The 23953-nt window shown below is 39.5% G+C and overlaps 1 protein-coding gene across 2 annotated transcripts in view; it reads right to left on the bottom strand.

The window, feature by feature from the left end:
- traf7 (TNF receptor-associated factor 7) overlaps positions 1 to 23663 on the bottom strand; it is a 34736-nt gene extending 11073 nt beyond the window's left edge. Inside the window, exons 1-14 of one of the 2 annotated variants that reach the window (XM_062037014.1) lie at positions 23549 to 23663; positions 15274 to 15435; positions 13667 to 13724; positions 13482 to 13573; positions 13289 to 13405; positions 13122 to 13214; positions 8844 to 8877; positions 8536 to 8758; positions 8323 to 8457; positions 8154 to 8249; positions 6283 to 6404; positions 6107 to 6180; positions 5050 to 5098; positions 4776 to 4903 (exon numbers count right to left, since the gene is read on the bottom strand). In XM_062037014.1, coding sequence (XP_061892998.1) covers positions 4776 to 4903; positions 5050 to 5098; positions 6107 to 6180; positions 6283 to 6404; positions 8154 to 8249; positions 8323 to 8457; positions 8536 to 8758; positions 8844 to 8877; positions 13122 to 13214; positions 13289 to 13405; positions 13482 to 13573; positions 13667 to 13718 — 1215 coding nt within the window. In that variant the 5' untranslated portion in view covers positions 13719 to 13724; positions 15274 to 15435; positions 23549 to 23663. The remainder of the gene's footprint in view (positions 1 to 4775; positions 4904 to 5049; positions 5099 to 6106; positions 6181 to 6282; positions 6405 to 8153; positions 8250 to 8322; positions 8458 to 8535; positions 8759 to 8843; positions 8878 to 13121; positions 13215 to 13288; positions 13406 to 13481; positions 13574 to 13666; positions 13725 to 15273; positions 15436 to 23548) is intronic. The other variant, XM_062037015.1, reaches the window with a different exon arrangement.
- Between the last annotated feature and the right edge of the window lie 290 nt (positions 23664 to 23953).

Here is a 23953-nt window from a genome sequence, read left to right as displayed (position 1 = left end):
TTTTTCCGTAAAACACCCCCCAAAAACAGTGGTACTGTTTTTCCATTTACCGGAAAATGTAGTTAAAAAAACCTCAAAACACTATTTTACAACAACATTTTGTAAATGTTAAGTTTTTACTGTAAAATCGACAGTCTACTTAAAAGAACTTATATAATTAATAATAAAATTCAGAGGCAAATTCATACATTATTCTCTGTTACAAGCGGCCCTCTGATGACAGCCATAACTGCGATGTGGCCCTCAATGAAAACCAGTTTGACATCCCTGGTCTAATTTGTTTGTGCTGGTTTGTGCAGTTGAAATGGTGGTTTGTGCGGTTTTCGTTTCTAAGTTATTAAGTATTCTTTTATAGGTTAATCAAAAGGTAAGCCAGACCCACCATTCTCCAAGTTAAGTCTAAATTAAGCCAAAATAGTCTTTCGTTCGTGCTGCAAAAATGTTGGTTCTAACTATTATAGTTTAAGTTATTAACGTTGTATGGATTTTATGCTATTAATGCGTAATTAACATATTATTCATTAACAGTCCCCAACCATGTCAAAATCTCCCCAAACGTGTCTCATTTGTTTGTGCTGCAAAATGTTTTGCACTAACTATTATAATTTTTGTTACTAACATTTTAGTGATTTATAATTCCTTGTCAAAACCTCCCCAAACCAGTCCCAATCGTTTGTGCTTAATCAAATCATTAGAAAATTGGGTTGGCTTAGTGTCTACAAACCTTACAGTAAATTAAAAAACACTTGTCTACTATGTTTTACATGCATAAGTAGGTAAAGCTTACCAATGTTCATTTATTTGCAAACTAATTTATATCTAGGTGTGTTTTGCGTTTGAAAATAAGTAAATGTGAAATGTTAGCATTAATTAGAAGACAAATTTAACCCTTGCATCTGCTAATGCAGAGATGCAGACAGCTTTATATACAACTTAAGTGCTTAAACATGCTTACATTGGCCAATGATGTTATTTGGAGGGTCATATTTACTGTGGTAAAAAAGTAAAACTTGCAAAAGCTGTTAAAACTTTTAATTTCACGGGTGTTCCAGGCTAATGTCTATCGATCCCCAGAGGCAGTGAAGCGTACTTCATGATGCGCTTTTGAAATGTTCATCTTCAATAACTCAAAAAGTATAGCAGCACAATCGATCATTTAACCGGCACAAACCAGCACGTAGCACAAACGAATGAGACCATTTTGACAGAGTTTTGTGAAGTTTTGCGTGTGTGGTGGGGCCAGGTTCACGATGACATCATTTCTGTAAATTCAAAACATTTATAACTCGAAAATGAAAGCATTCGAATTAATACTTTTTACTGCACAAACGTATCACAAAGGAATGGGAATATTTTGGCTTAATTTGGAGAACAGGGGAGTACCTAAAAATTTGACCTATAAAATAATCTTTAATAACTCAGTAACGAAAGCAGCACAAACACCATCTTTGCAGCTCAAACGATTGGGACAAGTTTGGGGGATATTTGACAATGTGAGGGGGCTGCTTATCAATCAAAAAACGTTAATAACATCAAAACTATAATAGTTAGGGCAAACATTTTTGCGGCACAAACCAGCACAAGCAAATGAGACAAGTTTGGGGAGATTTTGACATAGTTGGGGATTGTTTGTGAATAATAACACGTTAATTATATGTTACTTTATTTGGTATTAATATTTGTGTCTTTATTCATTGTTTGCATCAACATTTCAGCCCTTTCTCATTACATTATGCCTTTTTGCTCTATTTTTTCATTTTTATGGGTTTCTTGTTATCTTATTTTGTTCCTACAATGTTCTATAAAAAAAGATGCATTCCACAAATGGCCCTCAAGTTACACTTTGAACATCACTGGTTGACAGATTTCACCAGAAGAGCAAAGTCTTGCCAAAGGACGAAAGAGTGTCTCTAAGCTGTGTCTTGTTATGCTTTGATCATAGTTGTGATCTGGTCTATGCAGACTGAATTGGAAAGTTCTCTCGCGAGGAGGAGGAGCCTACCTTGGAGGTGCAAGACATGATAGAGAAGAATATCCATTTAACGATGTTCTAATTATTAACATCTTCATGATTATTGGATTACAATTTTTAAACCGATTAATGGATTACAATTTTTAAACCGATTAATAGTAAGGCCCTATTTGGTTTGTCTCGATACCAATATTTTGGTACCGGTACCAAAATGTATTCCGATACTTTTCTAAATGAAGAGGACCACACAAAAATGGCATTTTTTTTTTTTTTTAATCTTAAGGTACATTAAACATATGTTTGTTATTGCAATCGAAGAACAATTGTGTCCTTCAATAAAATAGTGAACATACTAGACAACTAGTCTTTTAGTAGGAAGTAAACAAACAAAGGCTCCTAATTTGGTTGCTGGCGTATGCAGTAACATATTGTGTCATTTACCATTCTATTATTTTGTCAAAATGATAAAGGACAAGCTGTCAAAATGTCTCCTTGTTCATTTACTGTTAATATCTGGTTATTTTCCGTTTCAACATGTTCTATCTACACTTCTGTTAAAATGTAATAATCACTTATTCTTCTGTTGTTTGATACTTTACATTAGTTTTGGATGATACAACAAATTAAGGTATCGATCCGATACCAAGTAGTTACAGGCTCATACATTGGTCATAATTTAAGTTCCCGAGTTTATGAATATAATATGAATTAAAAAAAAAAGAAGAAACATTTTGTGACGATAAAAAATATTGATCATAGTAGTATCGACTAGATACGCTCTTGTACTTGGTATGATTACAGTGGATGTCAGGTGTAAATCCACCCGTGGCATTTGTTTACATTGTGACGCCGGTGAGCTATCGTATCCTTCTACGGTGTGTAGTGAAGCATGTTTAGCTATTTCTCATTCTGCAGGGATGATACTTGTAAGAACCGTACTTTATTTGTCGCCATGGAGGCGAGGATTAGTGATTTAGAAGAAGCTAAAACACTCCCGATTGCGGATGGACATCAGCCACTAGCTAACTAGCCATGTTTTAAAGCACCTCTTCCTGAGGGCGTTTCAGTGTGGCTTTACCTTTATTGTTAGTTTTTAAGCTTTGATTGGTTTGGTCTCCTGTAGAGGCCAATAATACTGTAGTATGGATATTTCTAGTTAATTCAACCAAACATGCTTGAAAATGCTTAATTTGAGAGCTAAAAATGTTTAAATATGCTTAAAAAAAAGTTTAAAGGCCTACTGAAACCCACTACTACCGACCACGCAGTCTGATAGTTTATATATCAATGATGAAATCTTAACATTGCAACACATGCCAATACGGCCGGGTTAACTTATAAAGTGCAATTTTAAATTTCCCGGGAAACTTCCGCTTGAAAACGTCTATGTATGATGACGTTTGCGCGTGACGTCAAGGGTTGAAGCGGAAGTATTCGGACACATTGTACCACAATACAAACAGCTCTGTTTTCATCGCAAAATTCCACAGTATTCTGGACATCTGTGTTGGTGAATCATTTGCAATTTGTTTAATGAACAATGAAGACTGCAAAGAAAGCTGTAGGTGGGATCGGTGTATTAGCGGCTGGCTGCAGCAACACAACCAGGAGGACTTTGAGTTGGATAGCAGAGGCGCTATCCGACGCTAGCCGCCGACCGCATCGATGATCGGGTGAAGTCCTTCGTCGCGCCGTCGATCGCTGGTGAGCACGGGTGTTGATGAGCAGATGAGGGCTGGCGTAGGTGGAGCGCTAATGTTTTTATCATAGCTCTGAAGAGATCCGGTAGCTAAGTTACCTTCAATGGCGTCGTTAGCAACAGCATTGCTAGGCTTCGACAGGCGGCACAGCATTAACCGTGTATTTACAGGTCCAGTGTTTGGTTCGGTGTCTCCTGATAGTAGTATTATTGATCTTCTGACTATCCTTCCAGTCAGGGGCTTATTTCTTTTGTTTCTATCTGCATTTAAGCACGATGCTATCACGTTAGCTCCGTAGCTAAAGTGCTTCACCGATGTATTGTCGTGGAGATAAAAGTCACTGTGAATGTCCATTTCACGTTCTCGACTCTCATTTTCAAGAGGATATAGTATCCGAGGTGGTTTAAAATACAAATCCGTGATCCACAATAGAAAAAGGAGAAAGTGTGGAATCCAATGAACCCCTGTACCTAAGTTACGGTCAGAGCGAAAAAAGATACGTTCTGCACTGCACTCTAGTCCTTCACTCTCACGTTCCTCATCCACGAATCTTTCATCCTGGCTCAAATTAATGGGGTAATCGTCGCTTTCTCGGTCCGAATCGCTCTCGCTGCTGGTGTAAACAATGGGGAAATGTGAGGAGCCCTTCAACCTGCGACGTCACGCTAATTCCGGTACAGGCAAGGCTTTTTTTATCAGCGACCAAAAGTTGCGAACTTTATCGTCGATGTTCTCTACTAAATCCTTTCAGCAAAAATATTGCAATATCGCAAAATGATAAAGTATGACACATAGAATGGATCTGCTATCCCCGTTTAAAATTAAAAAAAATCATTTCAGTATGCCTTTAAATAAAAAAGTCATAATGTGGTGAAGCCATAATATTTGAAGCACAGTAGCAGGAGACGACTGAATTTAAAATATTGGTTGCGCTGTTCAGCTGCGTGTGCTAAACTCACACACAGTTTGTTGTTTTCCAGTATGAAATTACGTTATTGGCTGCTTTAATTAACGCCTCTATTTAACAAAAGAAATGTGCTTCAGTCATTAGCAAACATAAATAACCTCACAGCATAAACACTGTAGTGAAGTTTTTACATCACCTTGATAGTCTTGTCTGAGGAACCAGAGAAAAGCAGGTCTCCAGTGGAGTAGACACACAGACACCATACAGGCCCCTGGTGGCCAACAAATGTGCCTTTGCACTTGAAGATCTGCTGGGGATCGTATGCTACACAGAGACAAAGAACGGAATGAAGGAGTTAGGAGAGTAAACAAACAGAAGGAACCAAGAAGCAAGTTGATGATGGAACGATATAGAAGGATAAATGTACAGGAAGAATTACACAAAAATGTAAGAAACAATAGTATTCTTACATCCCAGGATCCCCATGTTGAGTCTAGCATTGATATGGGACAGCTCATCCTGTAGAAACACACAGTTGTGACTTTTTATTCAAAATAAACTAGACCCTATTGCTATCCTGAGGTTTTATGCAACATGTCACAATTAAATCAACTAGTCTTCACCCGTTATTTATGACATTATCTCAATTACGTAATTGTCAAATTTGCAGAGTTGACAACGAGGCATTTGCAAAAAGGTATAAAACAAGAAAAGCGAAAATAAAATGTTTAGAACTATGGGGAAGGGCCCACAGCCGCATATTTAGAGGGGTCCACTTACTCGCTTAGTTGGCAACACTAATCCGTGTTTATCTATTTGTGGTGGTACAAATTCACAGGGGGCAGGAAAGGCAAAAGCATATGCTTGAAAGGGAACATGACTTCAGGAAAAATATCTTTATATACAGATTATTATTGAGTGAAGTGTTTAGCCATAATGCACAAAAACACTTTTTTGAAAAAAAATTATTCCAACCCTTATTGTCAGATGTCAAGCATGGTGGTGAAAGGCTGAAGATTTGTGTCAAGACTAAATAAAAGTATTGATGTACACTAACCATGTAAATAAAATGTGATAAAATACAAAAACTTAAAAGTGACGTAAGGTCAAAGACTCCCAACACTTTCAAGGTGATGTCAAATAGAAAAGTGAGCTTCAAACACTCTCAGGGGTACAGGAGCATTTTGATAGTCAAATTAGACAACTAAAAGACCAAGGTAAATTGACGGCTGAGGTTCACCACTAGTAAGGCACTAATTCCGTCAGTCAGATTTAAATATGAAACCAAAAAAGTAGCTTATGACAGCAAATCACTTGATACATGTCAATGAATGTCTGCAAGCTACTGAAATAAATTAATTAATTTGTTTTATTGAAATAATGACATGTCATATGTCATTGGAATTTAATAAAGACCTTATGCCCTAATACAGGTAAGAGGGGGTACTTATTTTTGGTATGTTTTATTATACCAAACATTTAATAATAATAATAATAATAATAGTTAACTTATATTAAATTACTTACGTTGAGCATAGAGGCATCTCGACGAAATTCCATAAGGTCCTCACCCAGTTTACTCTGATTCTCATCCAACAAATCTGAAGCACACATAAACACAACTTTTGTATCACAACAAAAACAGTTCCAAAGAGTCTGTACCAAAGACAAACCATGTGGAAAAACACAATATTTAACCTTACCTAATTTGAGCTCCAGGTTCTTCTCTAGCTGATCTAATTTCTCTGATAGTTTTCCCAACATGGAGCGCAGAAAAGCAATATCTTGGTCCTTCTGGGCTAAAGTCAACTGCATCTCGTGGAACCTAGTAGTAGTGAGATCACAACTAATGACGAGGGAAGCATACCATAAATATCTTAGTTTACATCGCTGTTTTCGTGATTCTCAACAGAAGCTGTACTTTGGCAGCCTTTTTTGTGTATTGATGTTCAGAAAATAGGGCTGTCAAACAATCAAAATATTTAATCGCGATTAAGCTGAGTTTGCTCATAATTAACTCAAAATTAATCACGATATATTGAAGATAAATATGATTTTTCATCATTAATAGGTGTACCCTAGACAGATCATTTTCAAGTTTTAATACAATGACTGGACAATTAGTTAACTTTGATGAAATATTTTTTGAACAGCTCAATACAAAAAGGACATAAACACGCTTTTAAAGAGAATTAAAAAAAATATCTGCAGTGTGTTGTTGTCTTGCCAGAGTTTGTATTTAGTAGGAATAGAGAATTTGTATTTCTGCAATAGGAGCACTTGCATTCAGAGGAGGAGCTGCACTTTAATGTTTCCAGTTTCACAAATTAATAACACAAAATGTGGATTGTTAAGATCATGCTTTGATTGTCAAAAATGTTTGGTAATGTAAAATGTGATATCTGTACCTCAATAGATGCTTCTAAATATTCTGTACATTACTTATTGAACAAGTTAATTGTCTTCATATCTTTGCATGACAATGTTTTAACCTTCTATACTTATTAATAACATGCAAAATTCAGCCTGGTAAACATTCTGTAATTGCGGACTATCAATCAGCACAGGTTATCAAAGAATATACTGGAGCCATGGGAATATCATGTAGTGAACTGTAATTACCCGATGTGGGCTGCAGAGGGCAGTGGCAGGCATGCATGCAGTATTACACCTAGTCTCAGTGGCAGCAAAGAAGGAGACGAGCAGTCAAGTGTATGTGTGTGAGTGTGTGTGTGTATCTGTGTCGCGCTTCTGCCTTTTCAGTTCGACAGTACTATTTGTAAACATAAATAAACGGCTGACTTGTTCAATATCAGTCTACCTCCTTCATATCGTCGCTGCCGTTACAATGCACTTTATTTAAATCTGCCAGAAAACATTTATTTAGGTAGAAATATCACAGAATAACATTACAAACATCTCTGACAAAGCATGATTGTATTGTAAGACAATTTTTCGTTGTTTTGTTGATTAGACCTGATGTGAAGCGTGGCACTATTATTGTGAAGCTGGACGTTTATGATTGGAATGAAAAAAGACTTGACATATTTTGACGAAAGTCTCCGATTAAAGTAAACTTAGAATTCCTCTCTACCGTCTTTTTCTGCTGAGCTTTTATTTCATTTTAAAAAAGAAGTTTTATGTCATAAATGCACTTAACTGTAATGTAAACACGGACATGACGCTCCTCTCAACAAGCGGCAAATCGCGCGAGCAGCGTTTGCTCCTACGATGTTGTCTCACGGCCTTTGAAGATAAAATTGTCTCCTCTTGTCCTTAAAATGACTTGCCATGGCGTTGGACCTGAGACTTCTATAATGTCCCGCTTTCTTTGTGCATTTCTACTCGTTATTTTCTTGCTTTTTGCTCCAGAATAACTGGACGCCATTACATTTCCCTAAGCTACGAAATAGTCCAAGGTTCAAAAAGGAGTCAGTTAACACGTTATTATCGAGTTAACTTTGACTGTTCTATTAGAAATATAACACGTGGCAGTCATTTGCTTTCAAGAATCTCTATAAAGACTGCTTGATGGAAATGGTATCAAGTTGTTGTGTGCAACTGCAGTGCTCACCTGTCGTCAGTCTGCTGCAGAAATTCCTTCAGTCCTTCAAATTTACACACCTCCAGATGTGTTTCATATGTGTCCTGGTTGCCAATAAAAGCGCACCTGTAGAAATGAAGTGGTTTTGGAAATGACAATGATAAGATAGCAAGGTATTAAGTTAAGTTTTAAGGCTTACCCGTATTTTGAATGGGGACACTTAATGTGCTCGCATTCTTTCAGATGAGCCTCCAGGTTCATGGTGAGGAGCGGGGGGCAAGAGGGGTTGTTGGGGCACCGTACCGGCCTGTAGTCACAACTGGCCTCGTGTTCTCTGCATATTATCAAGACAACAATTGCTTGGTTTTCATGGTGGAACACACATCCATCAAAGTATTTTTCTATCCCTTACTTGCGCACGGATAGTTTAATAGTGAACGGGCAGCCCAGTGGATCCACTTCATGCGCTCCCGGCTTCCCCGCCACATTGGCATTGGAGGCCGCACCGACACTTGCACCGCTGACTGTGGCCCTGCAGCCGTATTTACAGTGAATGAACAACTCGCCGATTTGTTCGGCTACGGCGATGTTGTTGACCACAACCGTTAACTTCGCCGCATCAACAGGGCACTTGTCTGTAAAAGGTCCAAGCATGAATGGTCTATTTTCAACATTTTTGGACAAATAACATACAGTAAGTATATGTTTATTTCAACTCACCTGAAGTCAAGGCACATCGTCTGCAGAAGGTGTGCTGAGGAACATAAAGAGATTTTATTAGTTCAAATATACACATGTTTTTTTTAGCTCAACAGGAAATATTCTGAGCACAAATCCAGGTTGCAAATCACAGTGATGAGTACCGGTAATCATTACTGCTAAGGAGGAGGTAGTCAGTACAGAAAGGAGGTGCGCTTCCCTCAGAACCTCTACTAAAAACTGGAGAAGGAGAGAACAGGCAATTCTTGAATGGAAGTTTTTCTTCTACTTCATGGCCAAGAAGATGACCAATTACCTCACAAGTAACATGTTTATCAATACCAGATGTCAGAAGGCAGGTGTGCCAGGCTTTCTGAGGTGTGTGGAACATATGGGAACATATTCATAAGTCAGAGGGAAAAAGACAATCCGAATGTTGTCAACGCCTATGAGTCAGCCCTCCAACAACTAATCAATCACATTTGCCTCTGACTTTTTTTCGCATCCCAGACTTCATCAAAAACTATGTAAGTGGATACTTTCTCCAATCAGGACGTCACCACGGTGTGGCAGCATGGCAAGATAGATAGACTGGCCAACTTCATTATCAAAAAGTGGTTGGCGCTGATTACAGGCTTCTCAGAAGTACACTGGTTCCTAGTTTATTGCGGTTAATAGCGACTGGACATGACCACCATAAACGGATTTCCAAAAAGTAAGATTATTAACAAATGAAGTGAATTACACTACCGTTCAAAAGTTTGGGGTCACCCAAACAATTTTGTGGAATAGCCTTCATTTCTAAAAACAAGAACAGAATGTCGAGTTTCAGATTCAGATTCTCTTTTTCTGGCCATTTTGATCATTTAATTGACCCCACAAATGTGATGTTCCAAAAACTCAATCTGCTCAAAAGAAGGTCAGTTTTGTAGCTTCTGTAACGAGCTAAACTGTTTTCAGATGTGTGAACATGATTGCACAAGGGTTTTCTAATCATCAATTAGCCTTCTGAGCCAATGAGCAAACACATTGTACCATTAGAACACTGGAGTGATAGTTGCTGGAAATGGGCCTCTATACACCTATGTAGATATTGCACCAAAAACCAGACATTTGCAGCTAGAATAGTCATTTACCACATTAGCAATGTATAGAGTGTATTTCTTTAAAGTTAAGACTAGTTTAAAGTTATCTTCATTGAAAAGTACAGTGCTTTTCCTTCAAAAATAAGGACATTTCAATGTGACCCCAAACTTTTGAACGGTAGTGTATATTTATAGTGAAGTGAATTATATATATATAGCGCTTTTCTCTAGTGACTCAAAGCGCTTTACATTGTGAAACCCAATATCTAAGTTACATTTAAACCAGTGTGGGTGGCACTGGGAGCAGGTGGGTGAAGTGTCTTGCCCAAGGACACAACGGAAGTTACTAGGTTGGCAGAAGCGGGGATCGAACCTGGAACCCTCAAATTGCTGGCACGGCCACTTTACCAACCGAGCTATACCACCCCATAGCTCGGGGCGGTTAGTAAATAAAATATTTTCATAGTTACAGCATAATTAAATTGTTTACAACCTTCTAAATATATTTCTTTAACATTACTAGAGCCCCTCTAAACATGAAAATAACACCCATATAGTCACCCAATACAGTAGCCTTGAGTTTGTTCTACTGTGGATTAAAGTCCTCACTAGGGATGTTCCGATCAAGGTTTTATATTGCCGATTCCAATATCGATCATCCATTAGTGAGATCGGCCGATATCAATTACATGTATTACTTCACCTGTACATTTTTTTATTTATTTATGGTGAGTGCTACTGACAGTTTAACAATAACAACACAATATTCCTTAGTTCCCTATTCTATTTTGTACCACACAATTGTTTGAGCAAAGCAATTTCAATAGTACACATTTGGCGTAATGGAGGTGATTGTTATTAGTTTAGGGGAGTGGTTCCACACTGTGTACGGAGACACATAATTCTGCAAGCTGCTTGTCAGCCAGAGAGGATCAGCGTTTGTGCATCGAAATGCATTAATCGGCAATTGCCAATCACATACTTTTTCCCAAAAATTGGCCAATACCAATTGGTGACCGATGGAGCGGCACATACTAGACCTCAGCTTTAACTCGGCGGATCTTCTAAGCCTCATCGCTATGGCTGTCACCCAACCACTAAAACACTGCCACGACGTGAAAATAAGTCCTGGGTAAGTCCTCTGTTAGAAACTAGGATTCCATGCCCTGAAACCACCTGCGTGTGTTGTTTTGCAAAAACTTGGTCAACTTGACACTCGCAGTTACGACCATTAGCTCTGATGTTAGCAGTCCATGTTAGCATTGCGTTTCTGCATTGTCATTCCATATCACTCAAGGCGAAGCTGTTTTATTGATGTTGAAAATGAAGTGCGTCCAAACAATTCATCTCCATTTTGGCCAGAAAGCTGCTGATAGCTGATAGTTTATTGCAGTTTTGGTTGCCTGAATTGTTGCGCCGACTCCGATGCTACGTCCAACTGTTGTCGTTCAACAACGCTCATGTCAAAGGTCAATGGTCAAAGTGGAGATGTGCTATTGATGAGGCAGAAGTTGAAGATGAAGTCTATCAACAACCGGTTCTGCTAAAAGGTGGTCAAATTAAGATCGGTGAAGATAGAGTAGCACCAGGATTAGCACTGTGTTGTTTACATAATGTTCACCCTTAACCCAGAAACAGAAGTCGTGATTGGAGAATATTTATAGCCACAACACAACAACTTTCAGCTACAGCACGATTTCAAAAGCCGCAACAGTTAAACGCCTTAACACAATAATATAAAGTTGCAACGCAACTATAAGCCACAAAGGACATGACAGACACAACGGATGTCAGTTAGTTATGGCGACAGATTTACTTCCTCCACTTTTAATAACAGTGTAATGAACATAGTATTATTGAAAAAGTAAAACAAGTTATGACTGAAAAGGTGGTCACACTTCACTTACTTTTTCCAACTTTCCTTCATTATACCGTTTTTCAACTTTCCATCTCAGGAAGTCAGTGAGTCGCAGAAACTCTTCCGCTGTAGCTTCCATTCTGTCTTTGTATTGTCTTTGTTTTGGCTAATAGTTGTTGTGTTATGGCTTTATGTTGTTGGGTTGTGGCGTTTGTATTTGTTGTGGCTTTTGCAAACGTGTATTGTGGCTTCATGTTATTGCAGGCTTTCCCCTTAATTTAACTGAACGTGGCGCACCGCTTCATTCAAACAAGATGTGAATGCATTGGCCATTAATTGTTACCGGTAATTACTTGGTTGGTTGTTTCCATAATTCATTCAAACCTAATTTCCTTACAAGAAATAACAGGAAGAGAAGAAACTTCACCTGCAGTGTCCAGTATGCTGTATTTATTTCACAGTCACAATGCTTGATTTGTTTTGCTGAAGAGTTACTGAATCGATTTCAACTCACTGAATCGTTTCGAATCGGATCGTTCTAAAGAAATTATATTGTCCCTGAATAGTATCAGCAGCGACAAAATCTAAATTGAAACAAATTGTTGTTAAAACGAATCGTTACATTCCTAGTAGGGCATTCAATCGATAGCGACTGGATTGTTTGGTTTGTTTTAGAAGACGTTTCGCATCTCATCCGAGTAGGCTTCATAACTAGTCAGACTAGATCTGACCAATCTAAGTCTATGAGCACAAACTGATGAAGTCTACTCGGATGAGAGGCAAAACGTCTTCTCAGACAAACCAAACAGTCTAGTTGCGATCGATTGAATGCCCTACTAGGAATGTAACGATTCGTTTAAACAACAGTTTGTTTGTTGGATTTTTTTTTTTTCCCCCATTAAGAAATACAATCATGTGTGCTTCCGGACTGTATCCCTGCAGACTGTATTGATCTATATTGATATATAATGTATATATTGTGTTTTTATGTTGATTTAATAAAAAATAAAAAAATTAAAACATTTTTTTTTTTTTTTTCTTGCGCGGACCGTACCGGGCCGCGGCCTGGTGGTTGGGGACCACTGCCGTAGATGATGTGTGCCAGTGCTTTGAGGCAACTTGTGGTTGAGGAGGACGGTGAAGTGTTGGAGACCGCAGAACACCTAAGTCATGGGTGGCAAGGAAAGGTCCTTGCCATTGCGCCACCATGGAAATCGGCCAATACTGACGCAGCTCTCTTTAATAGTGTGTAGCAAGCAAGATAAGCTTGAATTTTTCTCTCCATACATTTCTGAAGTCCAGCTAAATCATGTGAGATTTACAACCGGTCAAAAAGCTGTACAGATGTAAACTTACCCCACATGTGGTGATGACTGGGTCCTTGAAAACGTTACAGCACAACTGGCAGCACAATTTTACGGAGGGCTGTTCAGCAAATACCTGTGGCTCCTAAACACAAATGTATTCAAATACGATGATGCACATGTTTTATATGTATATTAAGCGCAGGATGTTAGACCCACCATGTCTTCCTCCTCTTCTTGCAGAGAGTAAGTAGACCGCAGAGACATGGTGGACTCCGAATGCAGAGATCGCACTGAGATGGCTGAATCTGACCTCCTCGGAGTACCAATGGGTGGCTGAGGTGAAGAAACGGATGGGGCATCAGGCATTGAGCTTTGCTACGTGTAACGTAAAAAGTGCGTAAATGCGTACCATTCCGTCGTCGTCATCCCGAGGGGAATATGTCAGCGTGCTGGAGGAAGAGGGAGTTCTTCTGTGCTGCTTATAGGAACTTGATGCTTCTGCTGACAACAAAATACAAATTGATTTAAAAGTCGGTGACAACCTACCTAAAACGACAAAGTATAGTTGCTTAAAGAAGAAAAATAGATTTTCACCTTTAGCTCCAGCAGCCACAGCTGAGAAGGTTGGACCAAATGTAGTCTCCATCCTGCTCTGTAGCAAAGGAAGATTATATTATTATCGAATAAACTTTTGTAACAACATGGATAATAATCCATGTGACTCAGTATGGCGCAGCAAATACATATTTTAAGACGGACGGTGACTTTCATGTCATTTGATTGCTGGGTTGCAATCACGTGACCTAAAGGCACTTCCGGGTTTCAGGCGATGGTCTAGAGTCCCATAAGGCTAATGTTTATTTACCTGCATCAGTGCAAATTTGGGCGTATTTTGAAAGGTTTAGAGGCAAATATACAAGCGATCATGACATTTAAAAAAAAAAAATGGGATGGAGTGGCCTTACACACTCTTAAGAAAAATATTTTTTGAAAGATTTGAACCATTCATCATCACCAAGACGTTACTGCTTGCTACAACCTCACTTCTTTAGACACTCACAAGGATTTATAGAAGAAAAGATTGGGGCACATCATGTCTTTACAACTGAGGGGTCCACAAATCAAACATGAATGCGTGAAAGACAAAGTTGGACTTATACGCTAAGTAACACATTTGGTTGACATAACGAGCGCCATGCTGCTGTGATCGTGACGCTAATGACAAAAAGGATAAGTTTGTTTGGAGTTCATTTCCTGCTACAAATATTAGTCTTGTCTACAATTCATGTCTGCAGTTTTTTATGCTGTGAAGTTCATATTTTGTCTCATTATTTAGCTGTAGATGTCCCTGTTGTTCAGCAATGTTTGCTAGCAATATCAAGATTCGGTATATGCGGTTGAGCCTTCATCCAATTTATTAATACCTCTAAGGATATTTTCTTGATGCTAACGTATAACACCAAAGACGTTATAATGTGGTCATCCGTGTCGAATACAGCACTTGGCTTTCCTGCAGAATAACAACAACTAAGCTTTTATTTTACTATTATGAAAATGACCAATGAAAATACAGTCGATTGGACCAACATTCACAATATGTATTACTAGGACTAAACATGACGTTAGTTTATTTGCAAAATCAGGCCTTCATAGTTATATTTAGGCATAGCAACCACAAAAGAACACAAACTAATCTGGTCTCTTGTCCATTTAGTTCTGCTCTCAAACACTACTAATACAGCAGAGAATAAACTCGATTGGATCACAGAAAGTTTTGCAAACAAATCAAATGTTCAAACAAACATTTTACAAAGTAATCGCTGCAGACACAAGCATGGTCCGACTGTTCCAGAGGATGATGAAATGTATATTTTTAGGAGCCATTTCCTTCGACGCACTTTTGTTTTTTCCTGACTTTATTACCTTTATGAACCACTTCTTTTGGGAATCTATGAAAGTTATTTCCTATCCCCCTATTTGAAGGATTGGAACACCCAAGAACAGAACAGCAATACGGCATTTGCTGCTCAAACTCTCCACTCATTCTCACGTTTTAATGCTACGCTCAAGCTGCTTGACCATCGTGTCAATTAAGTCGCCAAGACGAAAAACGCATGTGACGTCATTTGCAACCCAGCAATTGTAAAGCTGTATCAAATGTGTTCCTCAGAAGTACTGAACCTATGCTTCCAGTTTCTTACCCCGTTAGCTGGGTCAGCTGTGGGAGTGGAGGGGCTGCAGGGAATGATGGCTGTGATTTCTGCTGTTCCACCGGCGTATCTGTTGTAGTGACTTGGTCCCGCTCATAAGCTGACGATACAAACACAGAAAGGACACGCGAGCAGCCGGGGAGTCTTCTAGGCCTGGGAAACAACAGATAATAAAACTTAATAACAATGATATGAACATTTCTGTCTTTACCAAGAGAATGATGGCTATGATAGGCAGTGGTGTTTCTAGTATGTTGTGCCTCTAATGGTTTTAGAATAAAATCAGCAACTTTTGATTGAAACTGAAGATTATTATGTTTGTCAAGGGAGAATTTTAACGCATTTCTATTGACCGTGTAAGTGAACCTAGAGTGTTATTGTACTTTGACACCTGTATCTACAGAAGATTCAGGGTGATGTGTCATATGCAAAATCATGGGAACTTTGAGTACATGTACACTTTTATGGTAAATGGTAAATGGGTTATACTTGTATAGCGCTTTTCTACCTTCAAGGTACTCAAAGCGCTTTGACACTATTTCCACATTCACACACACATTCACACACTGATGGTGGGAGCTTTCATGCAAGGCCCTAACCACGACCCATCAGGAGCAAGGGTGAAGTGTCTTGCTCAAGGACACAACGAACGTGATGAGGTTGGTAGAAGGTGGGGATTGAACCAGGAACCCTCAGGTTGCTGGCACGGCCACTCTCCCAACTGCACCACGTCGTCCGAATATTTTTTATAAATATTGTAATCTTACAAATGTTTGTACTGCTTGTTATGTGGTAGGTCTTTGTATTGCATGTCTAAGATTTTACTTTTTTCTGTATATTTAATGGATGTCCTGATCTTGTTGGCTGCAAAACAAGTTTGCCTTCGGGTACTACTAAAGTAACCTAACCTGACCTAACCAAACATTCCAATCTATCAGCATCAGACATTTTAGGTAGGCTATAACAGTCTAAATAGTTTTATAAAAAACAACCTTATTAGTGGGCTTTTACGGGACACAAGTTAATATTTTTTTAAGATGGATGATGTACAGCACACTTGAGATTGATGTGGTTAGGGTCTAATTTAAATAATTGGCCAGGACACGTGCATATAATTTTTATTAAAAGGCAAGGGAAAAAAAATGTATCCTTCTTGCTATATCTTCTTATTCTCTGGCAGACCAGTTGCATATGAAGTTGTGAAATATGCATATTGTCACCTAACAGATAAAGTGGAACCTTTATTTATGAACCCCTATAATTGCGAACTTTTTGGTTTATGAACTTTTAGATGGCAGAAATAACGCCTCTGTGTGGGAAGCATGTCTCTGTGTACAAACGCTTCATTCATTCATTTTGTTTCCCGCTGGCAGCCATTTTGTGATTGCTCGTATTGAAGAGATTGAGGAAGCCTTTTCTGAGTGGACTTATTTCACAGCGGCGGAGAAGAGCAGCCCCATTTTCAAGTGCACAGACACACGACACCTCCCCCCGTCCCTTCCCTTCTCTCCCCGTTTGCTTGTTTCCCTCTTTGCCAATGTTAATTTACTGTAAGTGCATTTAACTTTTTGAAATGTTTGTTATTGTAGCACTGTGATTGTTAAAGTTAGGGATTTTTGTGATTTCTGATAATTTGTGAGGACACCAAAGGGACTTCTTTGTGTGTGTGTGCGTGTGTTGGCAGAGCAGCGCATACAGGACAGTTCAGCTTGCCATTGTTTTTTATGCATGTTGATAAAGAGACAGTTAATTATTCACCTCGTTGTTTTGTTTGATATAGTACTGTATAGCACTTTATAATGTGCTCAAAGTGTACAAACCTTTTGACTTTTGCCTATAATTCACAATCCTGATGAGAGAGAAGAACACATACAGTATGTCACTTAATTTACTTACTTTTTAGTAAAATAACTGTGACATAACAGTGTCTGTTTATTTACATGGTATCAGTGTAGAAATATAGTAAACCACCCCTCCAGACATCCTTAGCCTGATTTGTGTAAACTACCCTGAACTGTGAAATGCGGTGGAAACACAAACCACACACTTCTACAGGAACCTATATTTCCAGGAACTAGAGAATCCAGGAAGGAACTTTTAATGGAAAAGAGCCTTCAGATGCGGAAATAGCAAAAAATACAGGAAAAAGGATTATGAGTCATTCATCAAAATGGGAATATATCAACATCTTAACAGTCGGCATCCCAGGGAAAGCAGATATTGTACAGTAAGTGATGTTGAATTATGTTTGTTGACTTATGAAGTCTGCAGTGAGTAGTAATCAGTGATGATGCTGAAGGAAAAAGCGAACGTGACACGTTTATGAAATTAATGCGCCGCAGTATGCTTAGATTGAGATAAATACGTGTTATTAAGAATGTGTCTGTTACTGCATTACTTATATACACTTACAGTGTGTTTATAAAACATTGATAGAGGTGTTTGGATGTTTATTTAAGCGCTTTATAGGCAGAATAAACTTTTGATGGCATTTATTGTAAGTTAGAATGCATATAAAAGACAAACATGTGTGCTTGTCTTACATAAAGATTGTGAACGATAGAAATGGGAAAACAGTCACGATCAAAAGTTTACACACACTTGTAAAGAACATAATGTCATGGCTGTCTGGAGTTTCCAATAATTTCTACAACTCTTATTTTTGTGTTATAGAGTGATTTGAGCACATACTTGTTGGTCACAAAAAACATTCATGAAGTTTGGTTCTTTTATGAATGGGTCTACTGAAAATGTGACCAAATCTGCTGGGTCAAAAGTATACATACAGCAATGTTAATATTTGGTTACATGTCCCTTGGCAAGGTTCACTGCAATAAGGCGCTTTTGGTAGCCCTCCACAAGCTTCTGGTAAGCTTCTGGTTGAGTTTTTGGACCACTCCTCTTGACAAAATTGGTGCAGTTTAGCTAAATTTGTACATTTTTGTAAATGTTATATTTTTATCAACATGTGATAGCTGGGACCCTGCCATTCAAAACTAGGCTGCTCCATTACTAATGATTAATGTAACTATATCTGAAAAAATAGTACAATAGCAATAGGAGTGACTATTCATCCCTGAACACCATGGAGTTCATGTAGGCTTAATGATGCAGTTACATTATTATATCAACTATCAGAGACAGAAACTCTTCATTTAACATAATGTCCTTTTTTGCTGCTTCAACACAGCTCAATCAACACAGAAAAAGGTAAAGTGAAATAACAGACCGATAGGGCTTTGCTGTCCGTAAGACACACACACACACACGCACACAAGATGAGCTAACGTTACGCTAAAAGCGAATTAGTCTTCACCTCAAGCCAGGACTGCGAGCGAGCTGAGCTGCCTTTTATATTTCTAGAAGGTCAACGGGCTCATAGTGATGTTACTAGTAGTTGACTGGGAGGTGTTTATTATAATTTGGGGAGAGTCCGCAGCCTGATGCTTACCTGCTAAACGCTAAGCACTGACTATATGCGCTCTGAATACGCACTGCTGATTGGCTGTTACCGCTCTGAATACGCACTGCTGGTTGGCTGTTACCGCTGTTTGTAACCAATCAGATGGTTGTGTGGGTGGGACAACGCTGGGTGCTGTGTAGAGGACTGACAGAAACAAAGGCAGAAGGAAGCGGAGGCGGCTACTTAATATGTTCGTGTGGAAACTCGTTCGGTACACCTCCGAACCGAACCGAAACCCCCGTACCGAAACGGTTCAATACAAATACACGTACCGTTACACCCCTAGTGTTTATACAACATTGATAGAGGTGTTTGAATGGTTTTTAAGTGCCTTATAGGCAGGAATAAACTTTTGATGGCATTTATTTTAGGTTAGAATGCATATAAAAGAAAAACATATATGCCTGTCTTAGATAGGGATTGTGAACGATAGACAACGTTTTTTAAAAAGTGCAGTTCCCCTTTAAGTAATACAATGTTTCGTCACGCAGAAACTCTTGAAAAATCTTTTATTTACTCGATTGTTTTTGTGCAGCCCTTTGGGAGACGTTCAATTTGCAACTGAGTCACAAAATAATCAGAGGTGGGTAGTAACGCACTACATTTACTCCGTTACATCTACTTGAGTAACTTTTGGGATAAATTGTACTTTTTAGAGTAGTTTTAATGCAACATACTTTTACTTTTACTTGAGTATATTTATAAAGAAGAAACGCTACTTTTACTCCGCTCCATTTATCTACATTCAGCTCGCTACTCGCTACTGATTTTTATCGATCTGTTAATGCACGCTTTGTTTGTTTTGGTTTGTCAGACAGACCTTCAAAGTAGGATCTATCGCATGCCTGTGTTTCACCAATCATATGCAGTCACTGGTGACGTTTGACTCCGTTTCGCCAATCAAATGCAGTCACTGGTGACGTTTAACTCCGTTTCACCAATCAGAGCCAGCACACCACCTTTCAGCGGCAAAACAACAAGTTTAAAGGCCTACTGAAATTAAAATTTCTTATTTAAACGGGGATAGCAGGTCCATTCTATGTGTCATACTTGATCATTTCGCGATATTGCCATATTTTTGCTGAAAGGATTTAGTAGAGAACAACGACGATAAAGTTCGCAACTTTTGGTCATTGATAAAAAAGCCTTGCCTGTACAGGAAGTAGCGTGACGTCACAGGTTGAAGAGCTCCTCACATCTGCACATTGTTTACACCAGCAGCGAGAGCGATTCGGACCGAGAAAGCGACGATTACCCCATTAATTTGAGCGAGGATGAAAGATTTGTGGATGAGGAAAGTGAGAGTGAAGGCTTAGAGTGCAGTGCAGGATGCCAGGATGTATCTTTTTTCGCTCTGACCGTAACTTAGGTACAAGGGCTCATTGGATTCCACACTTTCTCCTTTTTCTATTGTGGATCACGGATTTGTATTTTAAACCACCTCGGATACTATATCCTCTTGAAAATGTGAGTCGAGAACGCGAAATGGACATTCACAGTGACTTTTATCTCCACGACAATACATCGGCGAAACACTTTAGCTTCGGAGCTAACGTGATAGCATCGTGCTTAACTGCAGATAGAAACAGAAGAAACATGCCCCTGACTGGAAGGATAGACCGAAGATCAACAATACTACTATTACTTCTACTATCAGGAGACACTGAACTAAACCCTGGACCTGTAACCACACGGTTAATGCTGTCCCGCCTGGCGAAGCCTAGCAATGCTGTTGCTAATGACGCCATTGAAGCTAACTTAGCAACGGGACCTCGACAGAGCTATGCAAAAACATTAGCTCTCCACCTACGCCAGCCCTCATCTGCTCATCACCACCCGTGCTCACCTGCGTTCCAGCGTTCGACGGCGCGACGGAGGACTTCACCACGATCATCTGTGCGGTCGGCGGCCCGGAGACGGAGGAAGTCAACCCAGACACCGGTGAGGACAGCGGCGCGGCGGCGGACGGCGTTGTGTTGCTGTAGCCAGCCGCTAATACACCGATCCCACCTACAGCTTTCTTCTTTGCTGTCTTCATTGTTCATTAAACAAATTGCAAAAGATTCACCAACACAGATGTCCAGAATACTGTGGAATTTTGCGATGACAACAGACGACTTAAGCTGGCCACCGTGCTGTTCCAAAATGTCTGCTACAATCCGTGACGTCACACGTAAACGTCATCATACCTAGACGTTTTCAGCCGGATATTTCCCGGGAAATTTAAAATTGCACTTTATAAGTTAACCCGTATTGGCATGTGTTGCAATGTTAAGATTTCATCATTGATGTATAAACTATCAGACTGCGTGGTTGGTAGTAGTGGGTTTCAGTAGGCCTTTAAGCTTACATGAACTCACGTAAAATTTGAGGAAGCACGTCGCGGTAAGTAACGTTAGTAGATATTTTGGCTGTCACCGTAGGCTGATGCTAGCTTCCCTGCTATGAATCACTGTCAAATGTACATCGTGTGGGGACATTTATTAACGCACTGCAGCCTCATAGACAGACAGACAAAAATACACACACACACACACACACACATGCATACAAACACCAATCAGAAGTGCACAGTGTGTTCCCAGGTGCAGCCCACACCTATCAGTTTATGGTTCGTGTAAAGGCTAACTTGTTATTTTCCTTTGTAATCTCTGCCTACTGAGCCTATGGTGCTGTTAAGTTATTGTGGCTCAATTTGCCTTAATTTTTTTTATGTTAATGTATTATTGTTTAATATAAATTATTGTTTTAGTTGCTTAAGAGATATTCCTGGCTCTGAATTTGCTCATTGCTATTTTTATGTTTTTGTGCATTATTTGTTGCCGTCATCATTAAACGAACAGGCTACTCATCAGATACTCAGTACTAGGGTTGGGTATCGAGTATCGATTGGAACCGGGACTAACTTTCCGATTCTCCCGGAATCGTTCAAAAGTTTAAATTTCGATTCCTATTTTCGATACCAGTCCGCCGACCGGAAAAAAATATGTCCGCCGAACCGGAAGAAGAAGTCGCTGAACACCAACGAAGAAGCGCCCACCGCCGGAAGTGTTAGCATAGTCGAGCGAGTCAGTCAAGCTCAAGCATGGATAGCGGGCGTCGGCGGTCGAAAGTGTGGCTTTACTTTACAAAAAAAAATTAAATAACCGCGAAATAACAGAGCTCCATGTCCATCAAGAAACGAGTGGAGAGAGAGCTGCAGATGTACCAGGACGTTCCACCGATACTTATGTCTGACGACCCTGCTGCATGGTGGTGGTCCGGTGGAACCAACAAAAGACTTATCCTTTGCTGTCAGATCTCGCTTTCTCCTATTTATGCGTTCAAGCTTCTTCCACACCCAGCGAACGTGTATTTTCCACAGCAGGAGACACTATCTGTCCAGAACGCTCACGCATCCTGCCTGAGAAGGCAGATATGGTCATTTTCCTAAACAAGAACTGTCTCTGATTTTATACTGTACCTGCTGCTAATCTGGACTGGGTTTTGCAAGTTGTTTCTTATTGTTTATTTGCTTTTCTGCACCAGGTTAGCCCATCAGTGGGAGCATGGTAACATTTTTAAGTACCTGCAGCATCATACACTTGTGTGTGTAAATGTGTTTTCATGAGGTTTCCTGCAGCATCATACACTTATGTGTAAATGTGTTTTCATGAGGTTTCCTGCAGCATCATACACTTATGTGTAAATGTGTTTTCATGAGGTTTTCAAAAATAAAGCTCTCTTGAGGAAAGTGTACCCCTGGGAAAATGTATTCATAATTTATAATATTTATATTCAAGTTCATAGATTTGATATTTATATTCTAGTTGAAAACAGCCCTGTGAGGAATTTATAGTAAAGTTCATAAAAAGTTAATAGAATTAAAATTGATGGAGAATGTCAGACTATTTCATTCAGAAAGACTGTAGGTTAGCTAGCTCATTTAAAATATCCTAAACTTTTTTTTGACCCTGCCTCTTAAAAGAATCGGAATCGAGAATTGTCAGGAATCGGAATCGTTCGAATTCAAACGATACCCAACCCTACTCAGTACTTGAGTCGTTTTTTCACAACATACTTTTTACTTTTACTCAAGTAAATATTCGGGTGACTACTCCTTACTTTTACTTGAGTAATACATCTCTAAAGTAACAGTACTCTTACTTGAGTACAATTTCTGGCTACTCTACCCAACTCTGAAAATAATGAGGGAAAACTAAAAGCCCCGTTGAAAGGCAGACAGAGACTGTAAAGGCACAGACAAAAAGGGGAGGGGAGGAAGTGACAGCCAACATTTAGTGACCCTAACAACTCGCCCAGGCTGTGCACTATGCAGAGTCAGCTGACATAACAAAGGTCTGCAGAATTGGTCAGAAAACACCATCGGCGACCTTTCGATTAATCGCTCGACCTGCGCAACGACGCGTTCGCGCAACTCGCCACGAGATTCCCGTAAATGGGGAACTTCGCACGAGAAAAGGGGGGGCGGATACGGAGCAAAGTTGAACCCTGACAGCGAGCCCAAATTGATCAAACGGCGCAGATGTGTGATGGCGTGAAGTGGTCCGTCTTCATCAAGCATCAACTACTCGCTCTCACCCGCTGTCATCTCGCCCGGGAACCATCTATAAACACACATAACCAAGTGGCTAAAGCTAGCTGCTTTGCTAGCTTAAGTTAGCTCGTGTTTTCTAGTAGCAATCACAACCAAAAGCCGCCTCTTGACACGGGCTCCTCGCTGCCGACTGATGGTCGACGCTTTTCCCCCGGCCAGCGAGATAATGTTTTCCAAAGAGCCTGGTTTTTAATGTGTGGACGTACCATTGTTTGAGCAACCGCGCAGTTCCAAGTTTGCAGACGAAAAAAATTCCTAAATTCCTCTTCCACCTCTCGCTCTCTCTCTTTCGCTCAACCTCACGCACACACTGGCGAATGCAGCAATGCATGGCGGGATATGTAGTGTGACACACGCGACTGGTTGTTGCGCTGTGGCCTCCTTTCACTTCTCGGACTACATTACCCATACTTCCCGGTGCGGCTTGTGGAATCTGTGCTGTCAGTAAATTCCGTAAAGCGACACATACCAAAATACATCGTTTAAAACACACAAAATATTACAATGTTATATATATATAACAAAAATAAGGCGTTTCTGTTCTGATTCGTGCGTCTCAAATGTTGCTGTCTTGCTCAGAAATAAAAATGTGCATTTTAAATAGGGATGTC

This window comes from Entelurus aequoreus, linkage group LG25 (assembly GCF_033978785.1).
Source record: "Entelurus aequoreus isolate RoL-2023_Sb linkage group LG25, RoL_Eaeq_v1.1, whole genome shotgun sequence".
NCBI classification, from domain to species: domain Eukaryota; kingdom Metazoa; phylum Chordata; class Actinopteri; order Syngnathiformes; family Syngnathidae; genus Entelurus; species Entelurus aequoreus.
The sequence above is the reverse complement of the archived record's forward strand: the minus strand, read 5'-3'. Positions and strand labels throughout refer to the sequence as shown.